The following is a 22,831-nucleotide window of genomic DNA, read 5'->3' as shown; positions in this document are numbered from 1 at the left end:
TTACCATCTCGGTAGACCGCCCATTTACCTTGTTTGCAGGCTTCATGTATCTTCTTGAGCTCATTTGCTTTGAGTTTCAGCTTGTTGGTAGTCAATTCCTCTGCTATCCAAAACTTGGTTCCCTTGAGGAGGCGGGCGCAATAGCTTCATCCGCTCCTCCTTTGTCTTGAAGGTGATGATGCAGTGCTCAAGTGGCACGCGTCTATTTGTGTCGTTGATCCAAGAGATTGTGTTGGGCTCAATGGTGATTGATTGGAGGGTGTCCTTGAGATTGGCGATCGCATCCTCTAGTGTGTCCTTGTCCGTGCACCAAGGTGATGGAAGTCCCCCAATTCTCACTTTGAGACTGAGAGATTCTATAGTTTGCGTTCTTGAAAGGCAGCTTGTATTTCAGTGTCGATCTTCTTTGTGATTTCATGTGTTACCTTGTGGACTTTCTCTTGAGCAATTGTGACTTCGGTGAGGGAGGCTTCAACCTCGCGTGCCTTTGCGAGAATGGTTTGACTCCATGTTTCTTGCAAGCTCGCAAACTTGTGTACCTGTTTGAGAGCTGCGTTCTCCTCTATGAGGACTTGGACTTGAGCCTCGAGGGCAGAGATTCTTGATTCTTGGCGAGCGGAGGGATCCTTCCGGGGGGCGATAGCTGTAGCAAGGAAACTCCGTGGGCGAGGTGCCAGCGTGCCAAAGGTGGACATATCATCTGTGGGTTGTGTGGCTGAGGCTCGTTGAGGTTGGGTTGAGACCTTAGGCATTATGGCACTCTCTGTGGGACAGTCAGACTTTTGACTGTGGGACCGTCCCTTGCAAGACATCAAAACCTTCGACTGCGGGACTCGGTCCAAGCTCTCAATGACAAAAACGTTGGACAGGTCCGACGGTAGGGGAAAGTATGGTCGCATGTAGCGTGGTTGCAGATTTAGCAGGGCGCAGATGAAGTAGGAATTCAGCAGGGCGCAGGTGTCGCAGGTGACGAGACCCTTAATGTGCTTGGCAAAGGGAGGCAGAGCTGTAGATTAACCCCCCCAGCCACGTGTTGCCTTGCAGCCTAGTAGGGAGTTCATACAAACGCTAAGCTAGGGAAAACGCAGAGAGAGAGAGAGAGAGAGGAGAGAGAGAGAGAGAGAAGAAGAAGAAGAAGAAGAAGAAGAAGAAGAAGACGGGAAGGGTCGTAAGCATTCGCTGAAGAGTTTAGACAGTGTCCGCCTCTGCAGGTAGTTGGATTGGGAAAGTGAAGAGGGAGAGAGAGTAGGTACGAATGCAGAGGGTGGCCTGTGAACGAGAGAGAGAGAGAGAGAGAGAGAGAGAGAGAGAGAGAGACTGCTTGTTCGGGGCACATGGAGGGAGGGAGAGAGATAGATAAAGAGAGAGTTCGACTGCTTGTTGCGGGCACATGGAGGGAGAGAGAGTTGGTATGGAACTGCACAGATCAAGGTTGGCTGTAAGCGTTGACGGTGGCACCAAACACTGCGTGATGACTGGCGATTGGGTGGGTGGATCAAGGGCAACTGATTATGTTCAGTGCCGTGTATGCAAGCCTTAGAACCACATGCAGTTGGAGAAAGAAAGAGCTGAAACATGTATGAGAATAAGCTAGAGAGATAGAGAGAGAGTTTAGTGGGTGAGTTGGGTGGCCGCCGCTTCGGTGCAGGATGTGCATGCAGAGGTGGTGGGTAGCCCACCGTTCGTAGTAAGTGGTTGGCGGCTCTGGTTGATTGCAACGCCACTTGTGGAGACATGTGTGAATGGTTGATCCATGGGAAGAGAGGTTCAAGGAAAAGGTGGCTGCCAGCTCTGACGAGAGAGAGAGAGAGAGAGAGAGAGAGAGAGAGAGAGAGAGAGAGTTTAATGACGTGTGGATCACTCATCCGCTCCCTGACGGTTGCTACTGCATGTAGCATGAGTGCCGAATTGGCGGCATCAACTCCCAAACTGGCAGCATGCATGGAGGTTGTTGGCTGGGTGGGGTGGGGGAGGGGGGGGGGGGGGGGGCAAGGAGGTAAGCGAGTGGCTTCTCTCTGGAGTTTGTCGGGCAGCAAAGTCCTTAGTATGGTAGACATGCACAAGGATCTCCAAGCCCGGCGCCAGTCCAGAGCTGTGGATGCTACGCCATCGGTGGTCCATGCCATGCCGTAGAGGGGGGAGGGCTTTCTTGTATCGGAAGCAAACTCTATTGCACTATGGGGCAGTCGCACCAATCTGTGCAGAGAGCTCCATTTTTAAAAAATAAATAAACTTTAAATAAGATCAACATGGGGTAGGTTCTCACGATGACTCTAAGCGCCCGAAAGGTCATCTTTGAACTAAGTGCGTGTCAAACCACTCTTGAGCGTCTCCTTGGAGTGAGACCTTGTCTTATAGCTAATGAGTTCTACAACACATATATTTCAGACACGAATCTTTCTTCTTCATCTTCGCTTGTACCTTTTTCTGTTTGAAAATCTACAAGGATTTCTCCCAATGCGATTCCCTTTTCTATTGCTTACTCAATATTCTATCTAATGTCGAGAATTCTTTTTCTTCTAACTTCTTCTATCAGGTCTCTCCTTGATCTTATACATCTATTGCCATTGCATACCAAACTACCTATGTGCTCACTACTCACATAATTATTCATGCAGATGATATCGTAAATGAAATCTAGTGCTAACTAATTAGGATATAACTAACCTTTGATAATCATAAACAAGTAATTTCTTTGTGATGCAGATCAAGCAACTATGCATAATGTAATTCATTAAAAAAAACAATATGATAAAAACTTAGCCTTGATATATGGAATTGATAACGATCGTCAATCACCATAGCCATAAGTTGGTTGCTACATCTTCCTTTGTTGTTCTCCACAACATGTGGGAACGTTTCCTTGAGCTCCAATACCACTACTACAAATGGGAGCGCAGGGTCCCTGCAAAAATACAAAAATAACATGCTACAATCCATAAAGGAACAAATCTGCATACCTGACGACTTGCACAAGCACATAAACCAAGATATACGCGAATAGAGGGAGACAGGGAGCGGGATAGAGCGTGAGAGTATGTGCAGGTGCACCTCCTAGAGCGGAGTGCTATGCCGGCATGACGAGAGAGAAGAGAGGAGAGGAGAGAAGAATAAGACAACGTTGGGTGCAATCTTCCCCCCGTGCAAGAGTGAGCATTTCCCTCTTGCATGTATTTCATTTATAGATTCTTCAATGCTAAAAAATGAATACACATTGGCCGGCCGGTATAAATGACCATATGAGCACTTGAGTAATAAATGTACAGATCCCATGAAGTCTCTTGGCATGCTCTAATTGGAGGATATACGTGGCAAGGGCAGGTCGAGGAACCTCTAAACTATTTTTGTTGAATGCAATACAACCTTGGTAAGTGTCCACTGACGAAGCAATATTTTCTACACAAGTCAAGCATATACAGGAAGATCATGAGGAGTCAAAATGAATGAACTATATTTATGAGATTGCTACTCAACCGTTGTTCGAAGAACATACTGTGCTTTGTGGTGCTTTGGTTGATATGTATACCAGGTGTGGTGCCCTTAACGAAGCACACAAAGAGATTTTTGTGTGAAATGTCGTCTATTGGAGCGCATTGGTTGCAGGTTGTGCAAAACATTTTTGTGGCAAGGAAGCTTCGTGCTGTTACCTCTTGGTATCCTCTAATAGGATGATATGCCCAACAAGGGCTAGCACAAAATGTTTCAATTGCATAAAACACGAACTCACCTTGTGTTCTTGAGGTGAATTTTCTATTTGTAAGTGAGTGTTGTCAATCCAAGTCACCATGAGATTGTTAGTCAAGGGGTCCTTCAAAGAAGATGTTATGTTAGCCATGTTTTGATTTACATCTATTTGTTGAAAGAGAGATCTTCTTGAATGCATTGATTGCAGGGATATACTGATGGGAGGAGGTTCGGAAGCATGTCACCAAGATCAATGAGAAAGGTTCAATTGACAACATTGCATTGATTAGGACAATCAACAAATGAACGTCAAAATAAAAAGGTATGTAAAAGTTTTTTACTTCTTCACTCAATATGAACAAAGCAATGAGTCATATTTATGACATTACTCCAAGGAACTTCTAAACTATTTTTGTTCGATGCAACACAACCTTGGTTAAGTGTCCATAGATGAAGCAATATTTGCTACACAAGTCAAGCATAGGTAGTCAGAGTATGATGAGAAGTCAAAAGCAATGAGTCATATTTATGAGAATGCTATTCGACGGTTGTTGGAAGAACATATTGTGCTTGGCGGAGCGTATATATATTATGTTGCGTTGATTGTGAAGCTACACATTCTCTCTATGTTGCGTTGATTGTGAAGCTACACATTCTCTCTATAGGAGTAGAGACTACATGAGAGGTCAAAGGGAAGTTGCGTGTATCAGAGGACATCGGAACACACGGTGAGTAAGATGACAACATTTTTATTTTGAACATTAGAACGCAATGAACAAATAAACCAAAATTTGTATGCTACCGTGGGAATGGAACGTTTCTCTGTATTATATAAAATTGGGGAGAATTGTGCAAACTCCACCATGCAAGGAGACTTGCATGTTTTCTTTTTCTTTTTTCAAACATAGAAAGGGAACAACATTTTAAAGTGAACATATTGCAAATGATCTATATCATCACTTCATATAAATTCTAACCCTTTTTATGGTTCTTTTGCGAGGTACACGACTCAAAATTGGAGCACCATGATCGCAATGCACTAGAGACGGTGCCAATTAAGAAATAAGAAAACTTGCTTTGATAAAAGGTAACAAGCTCCTCTCTTCTCACAAACACACAATCCTTGACGGACCTAAAACTAGCTATATGAGCACTGACGATAAATATGCACACACATAGACACACCATGAGAGACATTTGTGAAAGGACTTGTTGTTTGTAATTAGCGATGTAGACAATCACTAGCATCATATAGGGAACTTGGTGAAATATTGTGTGTGTGGGGAGAGGGAATATAGGCCTCGAGCTCAACCCCTCCATGTAGCCTTAAGGTAGGCCCATATAGGGCGCTCTTGGTATCTAATATGACTTGTGCATTGCAAGGAATGTAGGTGAGTATAGACAATTAATCTTCTTCACCTTTTGCTCGGTTCTTTGAGTGGCATTGCAAAATTTGAAATGATATTAAGGGACGTTGATGATCATGTTGCAAGAGTATGCTTCAGCTAGGTAATCCCTTATGAACCTAACAGTCTTAAAAAAGCTTGTACCCTGCTGGCTAACTAGCTTTCATAGCTCAGTTGGTTAGAGCACCCGTTTATTAAGCGGGGGAGGTCTTGAGTTCGACTCTCAATGAAAGCATGAAACTTGTAACTTGATTATTCAGTAAACCTCTTGTGCTATTTTTTGCGTTGTTTGCGTAAGCATCTCACTCAATAAAGCTTTCTCCTGCTGCGAAGGCAAAAGGTGCTGAGCATCTTTTGCGTAGGCATCTTTTTTTTAACGTGTACATAAGAGGACGGGCGTTTGTGTGGAGAGAGAGTGTGTGGTAGCTATGGCAGGCGACCCTTTCCCCACAGCCCTAGCCAAGGCAGTTTGCTCCCATTTCGACATTGTTGCCGGGTAGGTCTACACTATTCTCGGCGTAATTGTTTCATTATTTCAATTACTTTAGTGTATATTATATTAATTATGGTTCTCATGTTTTGCGTTATTGAGTTGTATTGCTATTCCATATATAAACCATATTTGATCGGTTTAAGATTCAAAACAAAATAACATTGACGTCTTTACGTATGCCCATCTTTTTGGCTTTCTAAAACAAGCTTCGGAGGAGAAGATATTTGAAATGTAATATTTTTTTTACGCTTAGTAAACGGCGCCGTCGACATGGCCCTTCTTACCCTCAAACCCCTCACTCTGACCCTCAAGACGTTAATATATCATATCATTTTATATCATCTCTCTCTCTCTCTCTCTCTCTCTCTCTCTCTTTCCTATTTCTCTCTATCCTTATCTCACCATATCTATCCCTCTGTCTCTCCATTTTTGTCTCTCTCTCTCTCTCTCTCTCTCTCTCTCTCTCTCTCTCTCTCTCTCTCTCTCTCTCTGCACGCGCTATCCGCCTATGTCGTCGACTTTGCAGGGAACACAGTCGGATCAAGTCGCTTGTGACACGTGGTCGGGGGAGGAGCCGAAATTCCTCCCTTCCTATATATAGTATAGATAGCGTGTTCTTTTCAAGCAACCCACCATCCTATTGCCTCGGTACAAATCCTTCTTCTTAGCATGTGTTTGTCTCGTTGTTGTGCCGTGCCTTGGAGCCTAAGCTACAACGTCTCATCGCAGATCTCCCCCTTTGCCTTGCCATGTTTGCCTTCAAGATGCAAGTGAACGTGATTGCATCTAGAGAGACACCCTCGCTTCGCATCTGCTAAAAAACAACACAGAGCTTCTTGGCCCTGCTCAAGTTGGACGTATCCCACAATCAGTGCATTCCAAGAGACGACATCCCAGATAGGAAGCGTCTCGTGCATTTTTTGTGCTTTATGAAGTGCACCACATTTGCGATACATGTCGACCAAGGCAGTGCCAAGCATAAACCCCAGCCTAACAATATCATTGTGAATTCTTTTGCCCATATCAACATCTTGGGTAATGTCACAGGCCTTCAAGGTGTAAGTATACGTGATTGCATTTAGAGAGATGCCCTCTCTTTGTAGTTGCTGAAAACATCCAGGAGCTTCGTGACCATGACCCTTGCCTTCCCTTCCCCCCGGTATAGAGCCCGAGCTACAAACGTCTCATCGCAACCCTTCACCTTGTCATGTTTTTCTTCAAGATGCAAGTGAACGTAATTGCATTAGGAGAGACACCCTCGCTTCTCATTTGTCAAAAACATCACAGACCTTCTTGGCCCTGTCCAAGTTATACATATCCAGCAATCAATGCATTCCAAGAGACGATACTCCGGACAGGAAGCTCCTTGTGCACTTTTTGTGCTTTGGGATACATGTCAACAGAGAAAGTGCCAAGCATGACGTATTCTTTCAACAACACAATCTAACAATATCATTGAATTCTTTTTCCCTCTCTCTACATTTGATGAAAATAGCACAGAGTTTCGTGACCATGACCCTTGCCTTCCCTTCCACCCATTATAGAGCTCGAGCTACAGACGTCTCATCGCAGCCCTTCGGCTTGCCATGTTTGCCTTGAAGATGCAAGCGAATGTGATTGCATCTGGAGAGAATCTCGCTTCGCATTTACCAAAAACTGCACTGAGCTTCTTGATCATGCCCAAGTTGGACGTATCCTGCAAATAGTGCAAGGCCAAGAGACGACATCCCGGATAGGAAGCTCCTTGTGCACTTTTTGTGCTTTATGAAGTGCACCACATTTGGGATACATGTCAACCAAGGCAGTGCCAAGCACGACACTTTCTTTCAACAACCCTAGTTTAGCAATATGATTGTGAATTCTTTTGCCCATATCAACATCTTGTGTAATTCCAGATGCCTTCAAGGCGCAAGTGTTAGTTGGCTACTAATTATTGATCTTCTCCAAATTGGGTTACTATTATAAGTGTGCATCTATGGTATGACTGGAAGCCTTGATAAGAGTGACTGTGGAAAAGCACCTTCTCTAAGGTAAACGCAATGTCGCAATGTGAGTGTGCATAAACTCCATGAGATGTTCTGCTATGTGTGTGAGAGAGTGAAATTCACTACGATGCGTATCCATATGGTTGCAGGCATGGGGTCTGAATTTGCTGCGTTGTTGTGCGTGTGTTGGGACTCAGGTTCAAAGTTCAATTAGGCTCAAATTCAATGTTCCAAGTAGTGTCCAGAAAAAATCAATTTTCCAAACATGCAAACTTTCCTTGAATTTGCCAAGAGGAAATTTTTAAAATTATGTTATTTTTTCGTGTTTTTACACTATTTTTTTGAAATTGAAAACGGCACGGTATTAAGCTGAGACACATTTTTCCCAAACATGTAAATTGCAAGGCTCTCTCTCTCTCTCTCTCTCTCTCTCTCTCTCTCTCTCTCTCTCTCTCTCTCTCGATAGTTTCCTACAGGCTACGGCGTTAAAATACTACTCTTCTTCTTCTTCACTCTGCGCCAGTCTCTGGCTTTCATTTGAATTCCCATTTCCCACTCTTTGCCCTCAAGAGTCACAAACACCTGCATTTGACCTCTACTCGCGCAACGAGCATCATGAAAAACTCGCCCTCAAGACTCTTCTCTCTCTCTCTCTCTCTCTCTCTCTCTCACACACACACACACACACACACTCCACTCTCCAACACCTTGTGAAAGCATGAATAAATACTGCAAGGGTTGCTAGCAGAAGCAATGGTAGCTGAGTGCTCGCTCGTTGGCTCAGGAGGAGTCAATGCCCACCATCCACGTGTTAATGAGAAAAGAGAAAGAGAGGCAAAATAGTTGTAGTGTTGCATCATATTCGAGCTCAGACATCTAGCTGTGAGACATGAGCAGATTTCTAGAGAGCACTGTCATGGGAGCCGAAATCGACACGTGTCAAGCGGTTGTGGCCTGTTTTGAGAGTGTTTGCAGGACCACCCCAGGTGAAGGGTGCTGCTGTCGGCTATGGAGCCAGTGCCTAGTGCCATCTGCTCCCCTTTCAATTATTTGCCCACTTTTGAATGCTTAAGTCAACTGCTACAGCACATCAAGTGCATGGCCATTGCCCCACCCCCAATCTCAGGTCACGTCTCACTCTCTCTCTAGGCTTCATTGCAACGTTGGCGGCATCTCTCTCTCTCCTCTTGTTGTTTCACTGTTTGCGCAAGGCACACTGCCTGAACATGTCGGAGCAAGCAAGTTTCACCATGTGTCAAAGAGGGGGGAGGGGATCCCTCGCCCTTTTATTATAGTATAGATTAGGTCTCCCCAATCTTGAAAAAATAAAAAGTCTTTCAAAATATCAAAAGAAAATAAGTGGAGGGTGAGTTTAGAAATGAAAAGACCCACGAAAGTGGAAAGACAAAAGACTTTTTGTGTTTATATAAAGAGAGATGGTCGAGTGCACATTATTACATTTATGTATTTCTTTGTTTAATTTCTTAAAGTTTTCTTCTTTTTAGAGTATCTGCACTATGTAAGCAATGCATATATTTATTTTGATGTCATTAGGTATACCATTTGAATAAGGTGAGCAATTGATTTTTTTGCTTTCTAAAAGAAGCCTTAAAGAAGAAGTGTTGTGTTAGGAATACTTTCAATGTTTTCAGGGACGATTGAGACTTATTTTAAATGTTATTTTTGTTTTAAAGTTTTAAATATATTTTTTTATTTCACCTTTCATTTCACTTTTTTTTTTTTTGTAAAACTCACAATAGTGAGTGAAATTGAATTATGCAGAACCAAAAAATTTTACATAGATAGCCGTGCTCAACATCCCGAGCTAAGGCATCAACCCACCATAGAGTCACCTTTCATTTCACTTCCTCACATGGCTTGACTTCTCTTGCATTCTATTCTTTTAGAATGATAGAAGGAAGCTTCACCTTGTATAATTCTAGTAAGTTCTATACATATACACACACACACAATATAAATAAGTAAATATATAATATATGTTGATGAGTTTTTTTACTATATATGTAAATTTATTAATCTATTTATACACACACATATATATTAATGAACAAACCATGGTAAAGAGAAGAAAACCGGTGCAATGATGTCAAAACTTAGTTCAAAATCTTATAAATTTCAAAAAAATTGCTAGTGTTTTTGGTTTGCTTCTTTGCGAGGCGATCACTTAATAAAAAAGACATTTCGAAACACTGTTTCACCTTATATAATTAAAGTTAAACTCAATCTAATGATTTTATCATTTTCTTATTGTTTTAGAAAGCCATCGTGACCCTTTCATTGGTTTAAAAATAGCAAAGCTCACAATTGATTTTTATAAAAAAAAGCAAAGCTCATATAGTGTGAGCATTCACACACCAAAAACAAGCTCATGCACAAATAGTGCCATGAGACTTAGAAAGAGAGTTGAGAGAGATCCGATCACCTAGGGGCCCTATAGGGAGCCCATACCCATCCACAATAAAGTTGAATGGGAGAGAACGAAATACCAATCAAGACAACATCAATCAAACTTGGTATAGGAAGCACCACAACCCAAATAGAGGACGCTGCAAACGATCAGAAGCTAAGCGGGAGTCACCACTGGCTATCGAAGGGTGTGAGCAACCAATCTATCACATCCGTCGCACGCCTCGTCGAGCCAAGGACAAATCACCAATTTTTCCCCCCATGTGAGGGGCGGGAGGGTAGACGTCTCATGGAATGCAAGAAACTAGGGGCTTGGGGGGTTTTCAGGATCTGTAAATAAGACTGGGCTATCAGAGCCCCCCTCTTGAGACAACCTCAATCCCTTGGGCGCACCCTTTCCTCAATGATCTCCAGACCCAACCCATGCCACATGGCTTCCGCCCTACCGCAAACCATCGGAAGCATCCTACTTGTGCGCCTCGCATGCTGTGCACACTGTGCAAAGCGATCCAATGCTTCCTTTCATTTCATAGTCTATATTTTGTTTTGGACATAGTCACAATTGTGAGTGGAAGTGTTGTATTAACTCAGAAAAGAATGTACAGTATGCCTCAAGCACGGTTTGTGCCTTGAGGTACCCAAAGAGACCAAGGGGTGCTTATAGGCTGAGTCAAGCAGGTTTACAGCTGGTAGTTGGAAGCTTGAGCACTTTATGAGTAGCCAACATTGAGTAGTGTCTGCTTCCACTCTTCAGAGATTTTGTGTTTTTCTATAGAGAGTATCCACTCACTGCTTTCCTAAATGATTTCTTCAAATTTCACCGTAGTAGGGTTTCTTTCGAAGACTTGAGGATTCCTTCGTTTTTGAGTTTGTTTGAGATAGCAAAAGCAAACAATCTGTGTACAAACCAAAATGACTTGATTATTGAGCGCCTTTCCTCCTAAAATCAGTCCATTCTTGGAAAAGTAGATTTTCCAAGTCTTTTCCCATTTGCAGATTATACCTGCAAGGCCTCCTTTGGCTTGGCAGTCTCTAAATAGACAGAGGGGGTCTTCGATTACAGTTTTACATCTTTGACATAGGTTAGTGCCTATTCCTTTGGCTTTAACTTTGATACCCATTGGCACAGCCCCCCATATTACCTTCCACATGAAAATCTTCATTATGCTAGGCCAGGGAGGATCACACATATTGTGTGAGACTACTTTCCACTTCGCCTCAGGCCACTGTAGTCTCCACTATTTGTTAAGTGACGAGAACCAATCCACATTATAGCATAGTTTGATGTAAGTTTTCTTTTTTCGGATAGAGCAAAATTCGTCTTGATGGGCTAGTGCTAGACTTTCCAATTAGATCCAATCTCATAAATAGGTGGCGTAACAACGCTCAGACCTTCGACCACTTTGTAGATCAGTAGGCATTGATTTTCGTTGAGGTCGAACTCGATAGTGAGTTGGTCTGCTTTTTTGCAGTTTAGACTATCTTTGTCCTAGAATTGAGTAAAATGCATTAATCCTTTGTTTTTCAGTTTCTCTCTAGAAGGGCTTCAAGGAAATACCTCCAATCTTAGTGAGCTAGGGGGACCAATGGGTGATAACTTGAAGTATGTGGTTGTTTCTCCCTATTCGAGTGCTTCTGATGCTTTGGCACATTTGTGCACAAGCTCGCTTGTGATGCCGCCTAGTTTTACTTTTTCCCACACTAGTGCCAACAGTTTGTCGTGCATGCCCATCCATGTTCATATACCCCCAAGAGAGCAGAGCTTTGTCTTGTCAGTCATATCCCATGTCATAGTGGCCGAGGCCTGATCCTGGTTCGCTATTTCCGTGACAAATTTAGCACATTGGGCCTCCGCATGGATTAGTCGGTTGAGTATCCTAGTTCCACCCTGCTCCTTGGGTCGAGTAACGCATTTCCATTTTCCCCACTGTCAAGGTGTCGTATCCTTGGGATTATATTTTCATAAGAAGCGATTCACAGGTTTTAAGAACTCTTTCATTTTAGCCTATAGTCTTACATGACTTACTTCACATGACTTACTTCTCTTTTATTTAATTTTTCGAAATGCAATAGTAAGAGAGAGAAAGTTCGTCCAAAGGAGTATTATATCTTTTTATTTGCTAAACAGTTCTACACCCTTCAAGAATACAAATTTTTACCTATCATGACCAATTTCAATGAAATTTCACCTAGTTTTTGCAGTATTATCAGTGAAGAAAGGAGCTAGCCACACATTTGACACTCATTAAAATTTTGTTTGATATATTAGTTTGTAAGAGAGTCCTTTCATTTAAGAGCCTTAGATAGATCCCTTTCGTTAAACCAGAATTCCAATGTGACCCTTCACCTTGTTTTTGTAAGATATTTCGCCAGCTGGGAGCCCTTGGGGGTGGGCATAACGCACATACAAAGATTCCAGTGGGTGTTAGAAAAGGTCAGGAACAAAATGAGAAGGTGGTACTTTTGCCCTTGCCTAGCTGGGTCAAAGTGATCAACTCCTTCATGATCCCTTATATTGCCTTTACTAGCCCGCTCCTCAAAATAGCCAAATGTAAATGGAAAGAGTTCTTGAAACCAATTAAAAGGTTTTTATGGAAAAATAACACTAAAGCCTCGACGCCTTGGCAGTGGGCGAAGACTAGTGGAACAAGGTGATGTAGGGATCCTCAACCCTATTGTTCATGCAGAGGCCCTTTGTGCCAAGTTTGCGGTCTCGATTACACAACAAGACTAGGCATGGGTTATTATGACCTACGATATGATGGACCAAACGAAGCTTTACTCAGAAGGGGCGGTGGTAGAAAGAAATTCAGGCTCATGACAAACTGCTAGCCCCCCCTTAGTGGATCAGCTTGAGACTGGACGACACTATGGGTGAGTTGGTGCACAAGTACAATAGAGTGACGGAGGCTTTGGAGTGGGGAGAGTTAAATAGATACTTTTAGGACTCCATAACAATCTGGTCTTCTTGGCTCTCCAAAGCTGTTATCATACTTTTGAACCCTTACTGGAGAGCAATTGCTAGAAAGGTGAACAACAAAGGACTCCATAGTCTGACCCATCTGTGGGTCGGCATTAGCATGAACTAAGAAGAGGTAGACCTTGTGGCTGCCCAGTTTCACCTTAATGACACAAAGAGATTGTTGATTAATAGAGCTTTGGAAAAGATGGGCAATCTCCTAATGCCCTTAAGCGTACCCAATTTTGAGTGGAAAGCCTAGCAATGGCCATAGAGTAGCCACTTTTGAACCACACACCAAGGGCATATACCTAGTTCTTATGGACAAGGAAGGGTTCGCCCCTCTCAACAAACAGTGGGGAAGCAATAGCCGGAGGCTCAGTGGTTGGCGTCTACAAAGAACATATGGAACCCTCAGTTTCCCTTGGCACTGAAGATCTATTTATGGAAGGTGTTATGGGGGGCCCTGCCTACAGGAGTCAAGATCTTAGCTCGAGGCATCTGCTTCGATAGGTGCTCGGGCTGTAGAACGACTAGGGAGGACTTGCCCCACTTATTCATGGAGTGCCCAGGGGTTAAAGGCCTGGTTGGTAAGGTGTGCAAATGGATCCAAAGGACTTGGAAGATAGGGTTTTCAAGAATGATATGTTGCTTGGAGGAGAAGGGATGAAAAGCCAAGCGCTTTTGATATGTACTCAAGTTGTTAGATTTTGCTTCTTCCAAGGCTAGGAACGGCACAGTGTTCGCCCAAGATATTTTGACTAAAACTTAGAAGACCTCCACGTGGGGGAAAAAAAAGAGGTGATTGACTACAAGTAAAGATTTTTTACTCCAAATTCTTCCACATATTGTGGGTTTTCTTGCCTTCTAAGTTGGATAAAAAATTTGTACACTAAACCCATGTTTTTTTTTTTCGAGCATTGATAAGGACTTTGTGGGGTAAGGAAGAAACAAAGGGGGAGACAAAATAGAAAACCAAAAAAATAAATAAAAATCAAGTAGAAGTTGGAAGAGCTTCAGACGCAATACGTTCTCTGGTGGCAACCTACCATCATTGTGTTGGTTCCAAGGACCTTGGGCACGTCTGTTGCCTTCTGTCCTCTTGCTATTGCAAGAGGACCTTGGGCACGTCTGTTGCCTTTTGTCTTCTTGCTATTGCAAGTCCCGACCCCCCCCCCCCCCCCCCCCCCTTAAAACTTTTGCTGGTATTTACGCTAAAACTTGTGTAAATTTCCCGGTTTCTTCAAGGAAAAGGTCAAAATCTAGCGGGAATTTTATGATTTCATTCAGTTAAAATACATTGGACCCCGGGTTTTTTCTAGAATTTTTGATGGAGTCCTCCCATGCTTTCCTCCTCGAGGTTATTTGCACCCCCCATGCTTTCCTCCTTGAGGTCATTTGCAGCTTTACATACTCGTCAAGGTCGTGGGGAGGGGCCCAGCTGATTTGCACCATCAATCTGCTGTCCATTCTCCTGCAAAATCTTAACCAATTGCTATGGATGGCAACCAACTCAACTCTCGGAATATGCAGGCCTACAGACCAGTAGATGCCTCCCAGATCAGCATGCGGAACTGCACCTGCTGTGGACACCTCAGCAAGCAGAATGTAGGAACTTGGATTCACGCAGGGGCTGCCACATCAGCACACAAAAATTGAAGTCTACTGTCAGCTTCGCGACTGTCGCCCGGTTGCAGGCAGGTGTACTGGCCCCCCTCTCCCACGACCATTGACAGCCGAGAATGGTCGTGCACAGACCATTCCCGTAATCAAGGCTCCTGACCTCTGCCGGTCGCCCATGATTAACGGGAGTGGTCAATGCACGACCATTCCCTACACCTTCTTAACCTTTTTTTCCAAACCCCTCTTTTCTTGTCTCTTCTTCCTTATTGCTCAGTGTTGGACATCACTTCCTGAAGGTAATCAAACATCTTGGCCCAGCCTCAAGAAACCCCTTTCATTGACTCCCCATCTTTTGCATCCTCTCAAATAGTTGCGAAATCTCCAATGGCTACACCTTCTCAAGGTATGGCTCGACTCTAGTGGTTCATGTTTCCTCTTTGGTTAGATGACTAATAACTGTGCTTCAAGAGCCGTCATTGGGTTTTTTAGCCCATGCCCCTACTTGAGGCCATTTTATCATGACCAAAATTCCATTGGGCCCCTTTTCCCTCACACTATCTAACACGGGATATTGAATGAAGTTAAGGGGGTGGGATCAATGGTGGAGAAGTGTGGGCACAAAACCAAAGGCACATGCATACGTTAGATGTGAAAAACTAAACAAGGGCACAAAAAGTAAACGGATACGAAAAGTAAACAGGGGCATAAAGGGGGGGGGGGCGGGGAGTAAAAACAACGACAAGCTTTATGATAATGTGAGTTCGCATGGGTGTCAACAAGCCACACGGGCTTGCATGGTTAGCTGACCGGGGTTCCAACCACAAGGCGGTGGGTTTGAATCTCTAATTGTCTCCCATCGTTGACTTTTTCTTGTGTCATTCCCCCGCCTCAAGATCTATGCGCTTCAACTCGCACCGCCTTGGGGTCATTAAGACCCCATGTTAGATAGTGCTAAGGCTCCCAATGACAAAGAAGAGTCTCACATATAGGAATAAAATATGCAGTTTGGTGCTGCCCAAGACACCAAGTTTATAAACGTGTGTAACATATTCAACTATTAACATGCCATTTCTATACCTTCATGTCAAATTATTAATTATTTGTTTTTCGAATTAAAAAAATGTAAAACCATTTTTAGATCCATTTAATTTTTAAAAAAAATTGTTGCACCTTGTGATAACTTCAAATTTATCTTTGCAACAGGGCTATTGTCACACTAATTTACCCACTGTAAGTTTATTACTTGGTCCTTTTATGTTGCTAATCTTCTTATGTCACAAATAGCTTTAGTCATATATGAGCAATTTCAAAGTGCTTTAAAAAAAATTTGATATAGCTGCTAGCAATGTGAATAAACTTGATGATGTGTGTAACCTAAAAGCTAGTTTAAAATTTAGAATCTTAACATCACTACCCCTACCATTCCCACCCTACCCTAAAAATCTTTACAAGTGAAATTTGGATGCAATGATCACACTCCCTAAAAGCTTTGGATCCATAAATGACATCATAATGTTAGGATAGAGAGAATTGCACTTAGAATTTTTAAGAAAAGAAGAAGAAGAGAGACCAACGATATAAAATATAGAAAACGAAAACGATAACTTGAAACCTATATTGACACCTTTGCCTCAAGCATTTGTAATCTTATATCTATATGTATTCTAAAAGGCACAGGGAGTTTCGTTTACACGTGTCAAAGCCTGTGATATGAAGACTAAATTCTAAAAAGGAGAGAAGCTCCTGTGCACGCAATAAAGAGGGAGAGGAAAAGAGAGAGAGAGAGAGGTAGCCGAAGGCAACCGGTTGTACTTGTATCTTGGGGAGTTCATCATTCACTTACCCCTATATAACGTGCATTCGTGGGGTATTAAAAAAAATTTCTTTTAACATTTTGAATGAATAAAATGATTTTTTATTAAGGATTTTTTAAAAAATTTGAATATAAAAATCCCTTGTTTTAATGTATCTCTGTTAAATTGTCTAAATTTTTTGTATTTTAAAATCCTTCATTTCGAACTCACGTTATACATTAACATGATTACATAGTGCACCCCCCGAAACTCATATATATAAAACAAAGTGAGATTTCACGATGGCTTTTCAAAAAGGAAATCAAGATATGAAAAAAATACACACAAAATATATACATTAGTATTTGTATTTTGGCTTTATAAAAAACACAATCAAGTAATGAACAAACATAATTCAAATCTGATGATGGCTTGCTGAAAACATGAGAGAGAGAGAGAGAGAGAGAGAGTCACAATGGCTTGTCCTTGTGAAAAAGGCTCTTTACTCTTTAAAGGATTTAAAAATAGAAAGGTACACAAAATAAAAACTATGTAGTCCTATCCTAAGCAAAAAGAACAAGTATAGATTGTGTATTCATGCTGAAAAGAATATTAGATGAGCAAGAACAAAAAACAAACAAGAATAAACAAGGCAAAACCTTAAAAAGCCATGTAAGGCTCTGAAATGAACGGACCCATTTGACAAACTCCATCATAACATTTAAGATAAGTCTCCATCATGACACTGAAAACATTGAAAGTACGCCTAACCCGACTCAACACTAAGGCTTCTTTTAGAAAGCCAAAAAGACAGAGATGAGCATCCATGTGGTAGCTCTCATCTTCTTTTACTTCTCATTATAGATTCTTTTTGGCTTTCTAAAAGAAGCCTTAGTGTTGAGTTGGGCTAGACATACTTTCAATGTTTTCAGTGTCATGATGGAGACTTATCTTAAACTTTATGATGGAGTTTGTCAAATGGGTCCCTTCATTTAGAGCCTTACATGGTTTTTTAAAGGCTTTACCTCCTCTATTTTTTTGTCCTTGCTCCTCTAATATTCTTTTCAACATGAACACACAATCTATACTTGTTCTTTTTTCTTAAGATGAGACTGCATTGCTTTTATTTTGTGCACCTTTTTATTTTTAAAGCTTTTAAAGAATAAAGAGCCTTTTTCAAAAGAACAAGTGATTGTGACTCTCTCTCTCTCTCTCTCTCTCTCTCTCTCTCTCTCTCTCTTGCATTGCTTTTATTTTGTGCACCTTTTTATTTTTAAAGCTTTTAAAGAGTAAAGAGCCTTTTTCAAAAGAACAAGTGATTGTGACTCTCTCTCTCTCTCTCTCTCTCTCTCTCTCATATTTTCAGCAAGCCATCATCAGATTTGACCTTGTAGCAATTTGGTTCTTTCTTGCTCATCAATATTTGTTTGTGTTTCTTTAAGTAGAAATATAATTATTGTACATCTTTTGTGTTTATCCTTTTTTTAGAAATGGTTTTGATTAGGCACCTTTTGTTTTTCTTTCTCTTTTTGAATTATGCTTGTTCATTACTTGATTGTGTTTTTTATAAAACCAAAATACAAATATTAATTTATTTATTTTGTGTGTATCTCCCTCGTATCTTGATTTCCTTTGTGGAAAGCCATCGTGAAATCTCACCTTGTTCTCCTCCATGTCCATGCTGGATTCTTTCCTTGGGTTGCAGGCACGGTTTGTCCTACCACTCGTTGGCATCCCGCCCTATTGGCATCGCACGGCCCAAGAGTATCCCGCAGCCCGGGTCCGGGGCTTGCTTGCACAAGGTTCTCTCTCTCTCTCTCTCTCTCTCTCTCTCTCTCTCTCGTGCAGAGAAAAGGGGCTCCAAGCAAGAACTGCCATCCTGTATGATCGCATGAGCCGGCAGGCTTGGGAGGGCAGATGGTCCTAGCTTCTCTCTCTCTCTCTCTCTCTCTCTCTCTCAGAGACACACACACACACACAAACAAACAAAATGCAGCTCTGCAGCAGTACCTCTCTCTCTCTCTCTCTCTCTCTCTCTCTCTCTCTCGCACGCGGGGGAACCGTTACAGATGCAGCCCTCTGGTATGGAGCTTGTGAGTTGATTACCACTCAACACCAGCTGAGCTAGCTTCTTCATGCTTCCAATCTCCGGCCGTAACGGTCCTTCCAACCCATTATCCATCAGCACTAGCGTCTCAAGCTGGCTGAGCTTGGCAAGCTTCCCTGGTAACTTCCCCGCCAATGCAGGATTCCTCATGAGGACAAGATGCTGCAGAGAGCTCCCAAGAGATGCTGCAGAGGGAGGTATTTCTGTCTTGTAGAAAAGGAGCTTCAATAGGTAAGGAAGCTTCATCAGAGATATGCTGATGGTCGCATGCCGGCAGCATTGCGGATTGTTGTTGCTCTTTGCGACCCAACCAAAACTGAATTCCACAATATGCAATACATTTTTCTCATCTGCATCGCAGTTGACACCATGCGGGCCGTAAAGGCAGAGGTTGTCTAGATGGAGAGTTCTCCAAGGAACCAAATGCAATCACATACACTTCCACCTTGAAGGCATGTCGCATTATACAAGATGTTGATATGAGCAAACGAAGTTACGATGATTGTGTGAGTCAGGGGTTGTTGAAAAACATCGTACTTGACACTACCTTGGTCGACATGTATGCCAAGTGTGGTGCACTTCATAAGCACAAAAAATGCTTGACGAGCTTCTTGTTCGGAATGTTGTCTCTTGGAATGCAGTGATTGTTGGATATGCCCAACTTGGGCAAGGCCAAGAAGATCTAGGATATTTTCAACGGATGTGAAACTAGGGTGTCTCTCCAGATGCAAGCACATACACTTGGATCTCGAAGGCAACGGTTAGGAAGCTTTGGGCCGTTTTCAATAGACACAAAGAGAGACATTCTCTCAATTCAATCATGCACACTTGCACCTTGAGGCATGTGGCATTACACAAGATGGTGATATGGGCAAAAGAATTCACGATGGTATTATTAGCTAGGGGTTGTTGAAAAGAAATCCACATAGCACTGCCGAAGGCGGCGACGTCATACTAGTATGTATATAGAAGAAAGGTGGTTTTTTTTTTTTTTGGGGGGGGCTTACTATATGTAACCCCTTTGTATCACGTGCACTCAAGGCCTAATTTAAAAACCCCATATATATCAAGAGTTCTTCTTATTCAATATGTGTATATTTCCTTTGATTGGTACCCTTTTATATGCTGAAAATGTGTTTACAAAATGGGGCTACCCCTTTTGTTGAACTCATGTGCTATACTTACATAATGACAAGTGCATTTTGCATACATGTAGAAGTTAACATCTTGCTTGCAATACCGTGTTTGCATATTCATTTATCTATTCACGATTGAAAAATTGAACTTCAAGTTATTACCATCAATATGCTATCCTATACGAATAGAGAAAGCAAAGATGCACCATTCTATACTATAAATTAAGAAATGTTTGTCCCATTAGCCTTAATCATGCTTAAGAAGACAAATCGCGTGCTAACTAACAAAACATCTTACATATGTTTCACTATACACACTCGAGGAGTTTACCTCTTACACATGTAAGTTATCACGTGAGTTTAAATAAAAAGATTTTTTTAATGTTAAAATGTTAAAATTTAAATAGGATTATATTAATAGAAAAGATTTTATAATTGATTTTAAAGAAAAACTCGTAAGTTTTTGAAAAAAAAATCATTTTATTAATTTAAGCATGTAAATAAAGAGGTTTTGTGAACGCACGTTATATGAATAGTTTCTTAAAGGTGCACCTCCTGAGTATACACATGAGAGGCAACAAACTTAGCTTCAAAGCACATTCTATAACCAAGTTTTTGATGTGGTGGAAGCTATATCATGGTTAATTTTACTTAAATGTGGAAAAGCAAATTTCTCTTTATAAATTTTTTCCTTGCAGAATTTCTTCAATCAAAGCAATAGAGTCCAATGACAAGCTCCATTATCAACAATGGTTGACATATTGGATCATCTACTCATTTGTGACTCTTGTGGAGCTATCACTTTGGAGTTTCTTTTATTGGTAACTAACTTTGTCCATTTCTATTTTTTTCCACTTCTATTTCAATCCCTAAGAGAAAGCATATTCTTTTTGGCTTTAATAGATATAATTAATCCTTTTTTCCTTAACTTTGTCTATTTCTACTTTTTTAAACTTCTATTTCGAAGGATCCCTAATTACTAAAATCGAAAACAAAGGTTTAATTTTTTTGCTTTAACTGATACAATTAATCCTTTTTCTTATAGTTCAAAAGTACATACTATAAGTTTGTAAATCTTCAATAAATATGGTTTTCTTTCTTGGTCAATGGATAGCTGAAAACCTTGCATCCTGTATACCAAAACAAAAACATGAAATACTTCAATTAACTTGTTTAGATAATTGTGCTTCAACTTTAATTGCATTCCATACACAATTTAAGGTATTCATTGCCAACATACTTAATTCTTCTACAACTCACTCATATTTTCATCAACATTTTCATGCATATAGAACATTTTAAGACACATAAAAAATTGGGTAAACACATCTCCTTTTATTCATATTACATTTTGTCCATTATAATGATCACGGTCTATTTTTGACGGGCATACATGCCCTTCATAATTCCAAGTTTTTATTATGTTTCAAACATTTTAGTGTATTTTTTGAAGGGTAGCTGACATTTTCATGTGTAAAAAACCGATAAAATGCCTAGGAAAAAAAGAAAAAGTAAATTGGTAATAAGGAGGATCGAAAGAACTTCTTATTGATTTAAATGAATTTGAGAGTTTAAAAATGTAGAATAGAGTATGAATTTGAGCAATTTTGGGAATTAAACATGTCCATGTTGACAAGGGCTTGTAATTGTGGTTTTGGATACAGGATTCCCTTTTGGGGGACAATAAAGGTAATGGGTGCATGCTGGCTTGTATTGCCACAATTCAATGGTGCAGCTTACATGTATGATTACTTTGTTGGGAAGAAAGTCATAAGATTAACAAATGTTGTCCCTCAACAAATACAGCATGGCGTAAGGCCCGTCCCGCAAATGCCAAGACCAATGGGAACACATTCAACTTCAACTTCAACCAACATTGATAAACCAAGTCATAGGATGTATTAAAGAAAACTATGTAAGATTTTAAGTGCAGTACAAAATGCCCACTCGATAGTGCCATCTTACCATGTACAAAATAAGGTGGATATAAGCCAAATTATTTGGCAATTTGACAAAATTCTCTCTCTCTCTCTCTCTCTCTCTCTCTCTCTCTCTCTCTCTCTCTCTCTCTCTCTCTCAAGTGTGGTAGATTGGTTATCCCGATTCCCTCTCGATTAACACCTCTTGAGTTCAATACTTGTTTGATAGTACTTTGAGGTCTCTTGGAATATAATCAAATAACCTCTTAAGAAAAGTGCATTTATAAGAATCACGTGATGGGAACAATGGAGAGAACTCATAGCAACCAACTAGGGACCTCCTCCTCCTGTGACCCACCTGAGGAGGAGGAGGCACTCGAGTGTGCAAGGGCAAGAGCCCTAGCAACGTGAACCTTAGCACAGGTGTCCCGCTAGAGGGGACCAAATGGGGGATTTGAACCCACAACCCGTAGGTTGAGAAGCCCAATACTTTGGGGACAAGAACTGGAGAGGTTATTTGAAGCTGAGATGGAAAAAGTTACAAAAATTCTCACAAAAATTTAGCTTTTCTATGTTCCATGAAGTGGTAGAGAAAGGTCATTCAGTGACCTTTCCCAGTAAAACCTGCGACCCCATGGCGATCGGCGGGGAGCCCCGAGCCACGGCGGGAGTGTGGAAAGGTCACTGAATGACCTTTCCTGGCCGTCAAGGTCCAAGGGAGGGGGACCAAGCACTGGTCTCTGACCACAACGCAAGTGTAGTCCTGCGGCGCAAGTACAAGCCGCAAAAACAGGCGATAATATTCTGCATGCTGAAGTGTCGTACAATCATTGGCAATCATTGCCATGCACATTACGGGTGCTGACTTGTCAGACATAGGTGGGGCCTCGGCAGAAATTACTGTTTATAATGGCTAGTAGATGCACGATTGAGATGGCTTGCCCCACGACCCTGGACCTTGACGGAACGTACTCATGAATACCACGCAAAGTTTGATGATCCAATAGCAAGTTCACATGTACAAGTTTCTCCTAATTACTGTTCTTTTTTATAGTGTCCAAGATTTGCCTTACTACAAGAAGATTTCGTCGACTTTACAAAATTTGAAGCACCGGACATTTCAAGATGTTACAAGTAGCTTCAATTAGAAAGGAGGAACACAATAAGCAAGCACCAAATGACACAACAAGAACAAAAGAATTATAGACCAAGACCAGCCAATTGTACCCACAACAAACATGCTATATTTATGGACAGATAAAGCATGCTGAATAAGATTGTTTTCACAGAAATAGACAT

The 22,831-nt window shown here is 41.4% G+C and overlaps 1 protein-coding gene and 1 non-coding gene across 3 annotated transcripts; both read left to right on the top strand.

The window, feature by feature from the left end:
- Positions 1 to 5,249: 5,249 nt before the first annotated feature.
- On the top strand, positions 5,250 to 5,325 carry TRNAN-AUU (transfer RNA asparagine (anticodon AUU)). Its single transcript has one exon. It is a non-coding gene; the product is annotated as a tRNA-Asn (tRNA).
- Positions 5,326 to 5,490: 165 nt separating this feature from the next.
- On the top strand, positions 5,491 to 21,639 carry LOC147432410 (HVA22-like protein e). 2 transcript variants are annotated; one of them, XM_086492382.1, is made up of 4 exons: positions 5,491 to 5,586; positions 15,781 to 15,807; positions 20,312 to 20,434; positions 21,278 to 21,639. In XM_086492382.1, exons 1-4 carry the CDS (start codon positions 5,519 to 5,521, stop codon positions 21,516 to 21,518), a joined length of 459 nt encoding a protein of 152 aa, XP_086348508.1. In that variant the 5' UTR covers positions 5,491 to 5,518; the 3' UTR covers positions 21,519 to 21,639. The 2 variants fall into 2 exon arrangements, with proteins under 2 accessions (XP_086348508.1, XP_086348509.1); XM_086492383.1 differs by lacking the exon at positions 15,781 to 15,807 and having other exon boundaries at positions 5,501 to 5,586.
- Positions 21,640 to 22,831: the final 1,192 nt, after the last annotated feature.

Source organism: Adiantum capillus-veneris, chromosome 20 (genome assembly GCF_014529385.1).
Source record: "Adiantum capillus-veneris isolate H3 chromosome 20, ASM1452938v2, whole genome shotgun sequence".
Classification (NCBI taxonomy): Eukaryota; Viridiplantae; Streptophyta; class Polypodiopsida; order Polypodiales; family Pteridaceae; genus Adiantum; species Adiantum capillus-veneris.
This window is presented reverse-complemented; position numbering and strand designations above follow the sequence as displayed.

Excerpts from the sequence above, each read along its gene's own strand:
- LOC147432410 (XM_086492382.1), top strand. The coding sequence starts at position 5,519 with ATGGCAGGCGACCCTTTCCCCACAGCCCTAGCCAAGGCAGTTTGCTCC. Across the intron at positions 15,808-20,311 it reads GTCACACTAATTTACCCACT|AATTTCTTCAATCAAAGCAA; the intron begins GTAAGTTTATTA and ends TTTTCCTTGCAG. Across the intron at positions 20,435-21,277 it reads CTTTGGAGTTTCTTTTATTG|GATTCCCTTTTGGGGGACAA; the intron begins GTAACTAACTTT and ends TTTTGGATACAG.